This window comes from Dermacentor albipictus, chromosome 6, assembly GCF_038994185.2.
Source record: "Dermacentor albipictus isolate Rhodes 1998 colony chromosome 6, USDA_Dalb.pri_finalv2, whole genome shotgun sequence".
Lineage (NCBI taxonomy): Eukaryota > Metazoa > Arthropoda > Arachnida > Ixodida > Ixodidae > Dermacentor > Dermacentor albipictus.
This window is the reverse complement of record NC_091826.1, coordinates 84615761-84626225: the sequence shown is the minus strand read 5'-3', so window position 1 is coordinate 84626225 and position 10465 is coordinate 84615761. Positions and strand designations below refer to the sequence as shown.

Genomic DNA, 10465 nt, shown 5'->3' with positions numbered 1-10465 from the left:
CAGGGATCCTCGAATGTTATCGCGTTCCACGCTAGAAGCCGAAGCTTAAGCGTCCTCCAAACTTTTGATATTGAGTACGAGGCCAGCACAGCCACACGACTACCTAGAACTGCACTTCCTCGGCGCGCGCGCCACGATCTTCCCACCATGACCATGCATTTTCACCTTTTCCTTCAGTGAGTAGTGCAATCTTCCAGGGGCCGCCAAATTCTCCTGCACGCACACAGTGGAAAAGAGTTTCTTGGCCATACCTTACGCTTCAGGTAAGAAAGAATCATATAAGCACCACAGATCCCGCCCGAAGGATAAACGGCCCGCGTGTGTACTGCAGATTACTGGCCGTTTTCCCCGACAAAGTTCTGCCGCGACGCGCCTTCATTAAAATAAAGTTATTCCCTTCGGCACGGGGTGTTTCCGCCAGACGTAACAAATCGGCCGCCTTTTCTGAGCTGCCAGCATGCTCGGTTTCTCTATTACCTAGCTGGATTTGGTCTTTAGTTTCGATGATGAATATCTCAAATGACGTGTCATTTGTTGGAATTCTCAAAAAAAAAAAAATAAAGGCGGGGGGGCGGGGGGGCATGCCATAATGTGTGACACCTTACATGTTTTCCATTCAAAGAACTGCCCAACTGCCCTCTTGTTGACAATAAAGATCTTAACTAATTTTCGTTTTAGCAGGACTCTGGTGCGAGTTAGTTCGTGCATGATCATGAAGCAAACTTTGACCAGTGCGACAAAAACAGGTCGAAAGACGAGGAACACAAGCAAACGCAGACGAGCACTATATGAACAGGGATCGCCTGTGTTTCCTCGTGTTCTTCGTCTTTCGACCCGTTTTCTTTGCACTATAGTCAATGTTCGCATCCGAAAATTTTTGGTAATTTGTCTTTTCAGAGTAAGCTAAGCAGTATTTCCCGCCTCACCAATGAGCTCGTCACCGAAGACGACAAGTGTCTCACGGTCATACCGTTGTTATGAAAACCTGTAGTGTCAAAAACAAAAAAGCACCTGGTGTATATACACTGACACGGGTGGGCAGTTAGGACACTGTCACGAGCATTTCACGAGCAACGCCAAACCTTGATATCACTGTCGGTGCCTCGCCTTTCTCGCGAAAGATTCAATTTCTCCCTGGAAAGAACTCCAGTGTCTGTGCTCACCACTTTTAGCTCCACGAGTGTCATGTTATCAATGCTTGAGAGAAAGCTTTAGGCCAAGGGTCACTCCCATGCCCGCTATTCAAAGAAATGTGAAACCCTGAAATCCGGGGTGTTCCTACGAAGACTTTAAGTGATGTTTAAAATAGCCGTTTTGAAATAAAAGGACGGTTCCTTCAGAGACATAGCGTCAGTGATGGCGACCACGGGCTGACGGGTGATACGGTGTAATTAGTGTCTGATTAACAAAACATCTAATAAATAATTTTTTGACATTTTCGCTTCAGCGGGCTCATCGTATTTGAGAAGTTAAAGCTATCCTACATACAAGCCGTGTCAGCTGTTTGAACTGGTAAAAAGCGATTACGCGCGGAACTGTGTAGCACGAAGAATTTCGGCTATCAGAGGGCGCGATACCGAAAGTGGGAAGCTGCAGCGAGCGCAAAGCCTCGCCCCCCGAGGCGACGTTTTTTTGCTACGTCGACCAGCAGCTGGCAGCCAGCGCACTCCGGCTCCGAGGTTCTCGCTGTCACAGCCCGCTGGACCCCGCTTCTCGGTCACATAAGGTAAAGGTTTAAAAGTGAATTAAATCGGTTTTCTCAGTTATCGACCAATTACTCAGAATCACCCGTCACTCGTGGTCGGCGCCACTTTTGGCATGTCTACGAACGAACCACCCTTTTATTTCAAGACAGCATCTTCTTTTAAATATTACTTTGTTTTTGTAAATATGCTTTCGTAAATATGTTTTTGTAGAATCGCCCTGTATAATATACCCCACTCCCCCCGCCTTTCAACCACTACGAATGGAATTGGTTGCATTTGAAAGCGAGAATCACTCGTCCAGATGTCTCACAAGTCCTAGCACGAGACCGGGCGCGATGGCGGTACCACCGTAGACATTATGTCGGCAATGTGACTTGGGATCTTGTCTGTGTGAGTCGCCTGCAAAAAGAAGGAAGGAAGCATAAGCGGAGTCACACTTGATAAGCATGTAATGCACGCAGTATTACGCAAAAGTGCACTCCATTGCAGGCAATGCAGTCTGAAACCAATGCGCTTCATCAAGAGAAACTATATGTTACTTCAGTACCTTTCAAGCGACACTACTATATTTCGCCGACTCTTAACGCAAAGAAGTGCCCTGAAGGGTTTATTTTGAAGCTGTCCACATATTAACAATGTGGGCTACAATGTCTAACAAGCAGTGCTCTGATTCAGGGCCAGAAATGTTTTACAATATCTCCCAAAAATTTCCTGGTGAAAAAATAATGAAAGCCTGAATTTTACAAATTTGTAGCTCTGCACTAAAAACAGTTATCGCACTACCGTGCCCTACATATGTATAAACATCTCAAGCGGGAAAGTCTTACATTTAAATTTACAGCTTGTGCGGATTTGTTACAATGCTTACGTTCTTTACTAAAGTCGTACTCTTAGATTACCGGTATTATTCAGAGGGATGCACAAAGAACAATTTGGTCCACTTATGCGTATTATTATAAGCATTTTTACAGAATCATGATAGATTTTTTCCTTGCTGAGCTACAGAGTTTCAAACATCAGAGCTTCGTCGATGTAGTTGCTTTTTAAAAGTTTGGAATTTTCAAATATATTTACTCAAAAATTGACGGCATAAATAACATTATGCTCTCTACAGTCACTCTATCTCTTTGTTTCATTCAAATCCGACAAACGTCGTCAAATTCGGTGAAGTGGCTGCCGAGAAAAACAATTCCTCTGCACCCATGTATTAAAATAGGAGCCCCCTTGGTGAAGCTTCTTCCTAAAGGAGGTAACTCTAAAAGTTCATCAGCTAGTATGGAAATTCAAAGGACTCAATACGTTCCAATAAATGTAGCAGCCGAAGAAAACAACTTCGTTTGAGAACAGAAGTCAACCACTTACTAACGTCAAAGAGATCCTTAACTTAGAATGGAGCTTCGCTTGTCAAGCTTTCAGAGTGAGCTGTGTTTAGTTTATTTTACCCTTGCTCACTTCTCCAAGTAGGCCTACAGTCCTCATTTAAACACATTATCTATCTTTTTGTTAACATCTGAAGTCATGAAGGGAGCGGCAACACGTAGACAAATTTGTCTCTGATCAGTTGCGTGTCTTCAAATGTGTCCCCGTGGATTTTTATAGTGACTGTTAATTACCATCGCAAGTTGGCCGTATTGCGACGAGTCGTCTCGATTGACCCCATATAGTGCCAATATTTGGCAGTTACAGTACTTGGGGAAAGATGAATGAAATAGAAAAAAGAATGATTTCGCAGAGCGTTCTTTGATGTAGAACTATCATATAAATGAATAGGGGCGCACAGAACCTATATTATATCTTGACCTACTAATGCACTGAAAATCAGATAACAGAAGCACTTACGTGTTCAGCTCCTAAGAATTGCAACCAAAACAAATGGTCACGAAAATTGGATACCTCAGGTGATTAATTAGCAGCAATGATACGATTGCGAAGCCTGTAGACATCGCGAGAGATTCCCTTGTTCAACCATTACTGATCACTGAAGAACATAGCCCAGTATTACAGAAAACGTCAAAGCACGATAAGTTTTCGTGACGCTGCCCGAGCAAAGTGACAAAACGTTCCGTGCACATAGAAGGCATCGTGGTTTTACCGCGCTGGTTGAACAGTTTGGGTGCCAGATTTTCGCGGAGTCTTTTGAGCATGAAATTCATGCGGTCACGTTTGAAAGCGGCGGCACAAGCCTTCTCAAGACGTTGCTGTATTGGTGAAGGTAAGGCTTGAAGGGTGATGTCCGGCGCAGAGGGATCAAACGAGGTCACGAATCCTTTTTTGCAATTGCCCACCGCGGTGCACTCCGTGGCTATTGTATTCTGTTGCTGAAGGCGACTTTGCGGACTCGATTCCCTTCCACGACGCCCGCATACGTGGGACCAAATAGCAAGTACTCTCTTCGTGTACGTAGATTTACGTGCACGTTAACGAACCACAGGTACTCAAAATTTATATGAACAATATTACGCCAAGGCGCTTCTCCCAGGCATATAGCTTCAGTGCTACTTTGGCAGGTTATGCCCCATGATCGAGTTCTCAATAGGAGTTTCAGGACTAGCCTTTACAAGTGGTTTCACGCAGTAAAGGAAAATCCGATAGAGGAATGCGCGCCTTGGACCTCAATATGAGAATGTCGGTTCGGCACGTTGGAGAGCGACAGGCATTGCCGCGTCCGTGCGACGCACAACCAGCACGTGACCTGTCCCCTAAACAAACTGCATGATGGAAAAGAGAGCTGTAGAGAAAGTTGTAAAGCCTGCACAAAGAGGCTTCGCCTTTTTTCTCTTTTTTAAGAACGAGACAATCTCGGCAGGCCAAACAATCGCAGCCGCCCCTGTCGCTCGAGAAAAAAAGGCAACATGTCCTGCCTGAAGACAATGCTATCGTTGCTTGGCGGGCATCCAGCAATCTAATCGAGCGTGGCTTCTGGGAGGAGGATAGAAGTAAAGGATAAACGCTTGCGGTACGCATACAACAGCGGAGGCCATTGTCTTTACTGCCACTCTCGGCCTGCAGGAGAAACGCGCCGGCCGCTCCCCGCATGCAGCTGCCAAGAGCTCGTCGGCGCGTGATTTCGAGGCAGATAACGTGAGACGGTCGCTCGCGAAGAAGACGGGGCGCTTATCTGACAGCGAAGCGGGTTATCGCTCCGCCACCCACGCCGCAGCAAATGTAGTCCGCTGGACAAGCGCGATTTCTCACGACCAAGCCGCAGATTTTCTGAGCTGGCTGCGTTTATAAGGCACCGACTATTCTGGAGAGATAAAAGTCTATTTCATTCTTTAACATCCAAACGTGACCCTGCCATGATTGGAAGACCGCTTATCATTTGTAAACTTTAAAAGAACGCAAAGCAATAATTTTATAGGTTATACTTCCTACAACTAGACTATTTTGGCAAAAGTAAAATTTAGAAATGATGACACAAATTTCCATTGAACCTGTTTCTTGTCGAAGCTTCTGGCCCATTTTGTTTCTTTACACTATTTGTTCCTACGCCGGCCAAAACTAGCGAAGGTGCATCAACAATCGCGTTGTGCTGTTGGTAAATGAAGTTCGATGCTCAAACTGGGGGGCGCCTTGTTTAAAATGGCAGCAGCCGGTTGCGAGGTTTCTTGGACGAGGCAGGGTTCGGCAAGGCCTTGTACAGCTCAACAACGCAACATTCGTGAACCTGATTTGTTTGCCTTCAAAGTAAGCTAGAAGAGCGAACTGGGATGCTTTCTACTTGATCAAGTGAGCAGTTTCGCTAGGTCATGGTCGTAACGATTTCAGGCGGTAATACCCGAGCTGCTCTGCGGGTGCACTTAAGCACTGAACTAAACCTTCTTTGTACGAGTACGGAGGCTGTTTTTGCATGCAACTGTAGGTGCTCAAGAAATTTGACACGTTTTCGGAACAATATTGCGAGACTCTGTGGGAGCCTAGAGAATGAAATTGAAGACTCTGGGCGAAATTCTTCGCTGTTTAAATGTCTATAACCAAAAAAATGTTTTTTTTTCTTTTCTCCGACATGGAATTCACGTCGTGAGAGAATATGGGAAAAGGAGAAAAAATGACAACATTTGCACGGGAAAGTGAACTTCAATACCTTTTTTTTATTATCGAAGACATTGCTTCTTGAAGACGGTTTTATCACAACAACGCAAAAGTATAGGCTTCTCTCGTCTTGTAGGAGGCTCTCTGTACAAATAATATAATTACAATTGGTAGGAAAGAAGTGTGTAAAACAATAATGTCTGTATAATGTGACGAAAGGTAGACAACTGGCACTATTATGTTAAGTAGACCCACCGGTACACACAAATCTCGCTAGGACGGCAGTCTTCTATGAAGCATGCATATTCCTAAAATGGTTCACAATTTTTTAGCAATTTTCTTCAATGAAACGTAGATTTAAGTAGGTTTGTTCAGATCAAGATAACACATCACAGACATGTTATTTATCGAGGAACGGTGCAATTACTGCACCTACAGACCATTCTACAACAAATAATACCAATGTGAAGGCATAGGAGCGAACATGCAGCGTCAACCACCAGTAAAATTAGAACGCAAGTTGCAGGGTCATTGAGCATATCTCAAACGCCACCAGACTAGCTGTATAATGTGTGCTTATAGAGAATATCTAATGCCAATCGCCTTCCTCGCGCAATGTTTATCTGTGTATTTGAATCTGTGTTTGTACTGTTAAGATGTGGGAGGGAAAAATATGTTATAAATAAAAAAACCGGAGATCCCCAGAAAATGCTATTCAAATAAGATGCCGCAGAAGTAGGTATAAACCACTACACACACACCTCGCACACTACTCACTCCGGCACACACGCACAGAAGAAAAAAAAATACATTTGATTGCACATGATCAGCAAATGAGCAAGAAATTGCTGCATTCTGGCTTTCTACATTTGGTAGGGGCGACATCCGTCTCCGTACTTCACGCGCTTGTGACGTCATACATGGGCAAGATAAACACAGTTCTAATTGTAATACTGCGCTGGTCCATAGAGCTCACGCTATAAAAGGTCAACTTCCGGCAAGACGTTGGCAAGACGAAAAGCTGGTGGCATGTGTCTGAAACAGCCTACAAAAGGCCAGAAGGCCTTTTTTTGGGCGCTTCTCTTAAGCTTGCCGGAGGGTAGCCGACACGCCTGGTGATGCTGTTACGCGAAATACGATAGGCCAGAGCGCGGATTCTGAAAGCAGCTGGGGCAACAGCGTGGTCTTTGCTAAACGTGACTCTCTGCTGTATAAACCGCGGAATGGTGCACCAGTCTGCGGCAGGATCCGCAGCTCGGCGTTCTTGTCCGAGACGGTTCCGCGCTTTGCCAGATGCGTCATCGCAGGTTCTGTACACGATGGTTTCTTGATGCGACGTGGGATGGGACGCATATTTGCTGGAACCTGAACGGCCGTGCGGTGTTCAGAGGTGAAGGCGCCGTCACGTCGTCTTTTCCCGGGATTGCTCGTGGAAACGAACGACTAGCGTGGGACCCGGGCATGGGGAGGGGCGCTTCTTTCGAGGTGAACAGCGTCAGGGATGTACATAAACGAAACACGACAATGCACGAGACAGTCCCCACTCGTCCAGATGTCTCACAAGTCCTAGCACGAGACCGGGCGCGAAGGCGGTACCACCGTAGACATTATGTCGGCAAGGTGACTTGGGATCTTGTCTGTGTGAGTCGCCTGCACAAAGAAGGAAGGAAGCATAAGCGGAGTCACACTTGATAAGCATGCAATGCACGCAGTATTACACAAAAGTGCACTCCATAGCAGGCAATGCAGTCTGAAACCAATGCGCTTCATGAAGAGCCACTATATTAACGTTACTTCAGTACCTTTCAAGCGACACTACTATGTTTCGCCGACTCTTAACGCAGAGGAGTGCCCTGAAGGGTTTATTGTCAAGGTATCCACATAGTAACAATGTGGGCTACAATGCTCCATTACAGTTTAATAGTTGTAATAATGCTAATTATGGTTGCCCCACAAGACCACCACATACTTTCGACAGATTTCCCCGTCGACTCAAGAACGAAGTAGACGCGATGCTTGCTGGTGTGGTACTTATGTATGTTTACCACGGCGTCGTCAGCACCACGCCCTTCAACGTACCGTAGCTTACATCCGGCATAATTTCTGAGCCTGTCAGCAGAACACGAATAAATATTCCTCAAAAGAGGACCTTCGCCGCGGAACTTGGAACGGAAGAGCTTAAACAGGAATGCGCTCGAGATCGAAAGCCCGCTCGCAAGGACAGAAAGTATGCCACGGCAGGCGCCTATCCGATGAATATGTATTGGTCGCTCCCCGAACAACATCGCCCACCAAGAACCTTGCCAAGACACACACGGCTCGCAAAAGCCAGCACGTGCGTCTTCCAGCGCTAAGGGATGCGTCAGCGAGCCGTGGAAAGGCGCGCTAGAGACAAGCAGGCAGCCAGCAGAGGAAGGTAAGAATGCGGGGTCCTTCGGACGCGGCGGGGACGTTAGCGTTACAACACTACGGTGGCCTGACCCACATCGCCATCCAGGCAGCGGCCCCTGCGAACGCCGTCGTCCGGGAGGCCGCACAGAAAACCAGTTCTACGGCGCTGCCGTCAAGGAAGTCAAACACCTCCTCGCTTCGGCGAAGTCTTTCTTTCTTACTTCTTTCCTCAGGGACCATTCGCCCAAGGGAACATGCACCTGCAGCTCGACGTAGAGACATTGCACGTCACAGGGCCAGAGAGGCAAACAATTGCAGAAAAGCGTACGAGCAGATCCGAGGTGCGCCCCTCCTGGCCTTTCCGGCGAGGGTTGAACGCTCGCGCCGTGCTGCGATCGCTATCGCGGTAACAGCTAGCAAGCAAGCAAGCGCGAGACTGCAACGCTAGATCCGGCTGGGGAAACCGGCCGCTGAGCGAGCCATGATCGCGGAGCCAGACGGCCACGTCAGCAGCGGACCATCGCTGAGGAAGAAAACAACGCCGCAGACACCGCGTCGGCAAAGAACGGAGGGTGCAGAGTCCTTCTCAGGCCTCTACACTGCAGGTGCAAAGCATGGACAGTTAACTGTAATCTGGCAGGAGGCTTGTCTCCACCGGCCGACAAGCGCCGACGTGAACATGCGCGCGGCCAGAGAAGTCGGCACGACTCGTATCTCAAAGCTGGTCGCAGGTCCTTATCGCTTTTCAACAAGGCCTAGTCGCCAAACGTAGGAACTAAAACAGGATTATGGTAGCGGCAGTTCGTGAAATGGCCGAGGAGCGCAGTAGCCATTCATTCCAAGCCATACAGCGACCAGCGGCGAAACCAATTATGGGACGAGATTGCGTGACTGCGCTTCAACCGCAGGCAGCGGCGCGAGACGGCACGTGATGTCTGTGGAAAAACGCTACCACACGCATTCCGAAAACGCTGCCGCCGCCGTGCCCCGTAGCGACGTAGATAGTGCAGGAGACACCTGCAGGCCCTACGGCGACGATGTTTCGCACGCGTAAGTGGCTCAAGAATGTAGCAGCTCCGAGCGTGACGTTCGTCCGATGTCGTCATCATGAGGAAGTTTACGAACGTCGGCAGGCCTCGAACGAAAGACAGCCGCATATTAGATCGAATTGTACGCACGCAAGTTTGCAACATGCAATGCACAATGCCGTGAACGTCAGCCGACGCCGTAGGTGCACGATACAAAAAAAAAAAACTGCCTACTTTATTGTAGTTAGCTTACTCCATCCGCCGCGGTCGTCACGGCTAAGATGGAAATTCAAAGACCCTTCCTCCTACTATTCACAGTGCTAGAACGTACGCAGGAGAATGACACCAACACATACCTCCTGTGCCGAGCAAGTGTTGGCCACGGCGTTCGCGGAGGGGGGTAGGACTCCCAAGGGTTGCCGCGCCGGACTCGTGCTAGAGCCCGCCGGATGTGACGACGAGCGGTTGGCGGGGTGCGTCTCGAGGGCTATCTGCAGGTCGAGGATGTAGTCGATCACGTTCTGGATGATCTCGAGCTTGGAGACCTTCTTGTTGCGGGGCATGTTGGGCACAAGTTCCTTCAGCTTGGCCAGCAGCGACTGCATTTCTTCGTGGTTCAGGTCTCGCTCCTTGCGGCCATTGCGACCGACACGGCCTTCGGCCACCTTGGCGAGGCACCGGCTGATCGCTTGCTGTTGCTCGTTCTGCGCCTTCATCGTCATTTAATCCTCGTGCGGTGGCGGCACTTTGGTAGCGATGAACCGGTAATCCACGAGGCGGGGAGGGTGAGGTGTTAACACCCTTTGGAGATTGCGTCGCTTGCGCACCACACGATCAACAGCGATCGCCACGTAGTTTCGAAGCTCTCGACGTACACGAAAGTTCACTTGCGATCGAAACACCACCGCTTGCAAGCGCACGAAGTGGGCAGGGAAATGACTTGCGAGCGAGGGAACTCTCGTTTTATACCAGCACGAGGCCGCACGCCCAATGGTCGAAGCCGTGGGAGGAGCGTCGAGCAAAGGGCGGCAACCAATCCGAAACCAAAGGAGACGGCCTCGCTAGTTGCGCTCTCTGAGGCGAGAGGGCGCCACCGACTGGCCCCGGGTAGAACGACGCACGCGCACACGATCGCCAGTCGGTCGCGCGTCCCGCTCGCGTCGGCTCGCAGCTGCGTCGTCGCCGCGCATCCCCCGTGCGCGTCTATTTTTGCTTTCCTTTCGGCCGCTCTCCCTCTCCCCTGTTTCCCACACGGGACGTTTCTCCTCCTCGCCGGTGCGCGCGAGCCAGCTGTCCCGGGCGGTGAAA

At 48.8% G+C, this 10465-nt stretch overlaps 1 protein-coding gene across 1 annotated transcript; it reads right to left on the bottom strand.

Moving 5' to 3' along the window:
* Positions 1-5777: 5777 nt before the first annotated feature.
* On the bottom strand, positions 5778-10109 carry LOC135917452 (DNA-binding protein inhibitor ID-2-like). Its single transcript, XM_065451014.2, has 2 exons — positions 9514-10109; positions 5778-7388 (listed from the first exon to the last, which is right to left on the bottom strand). Exons 1-2 carry the CDS (start codon positions 9877-9879, stop codon positions 7305-7307), a joined length of 450 nt encoding a protein of 149 aa, XP_065307086.1. The 5' UTR covers positions 9880-10109; the 3' UTR covers positions 5778-7304.
* Positions 10110-10465: the final 356 nt, after the last annotated feature.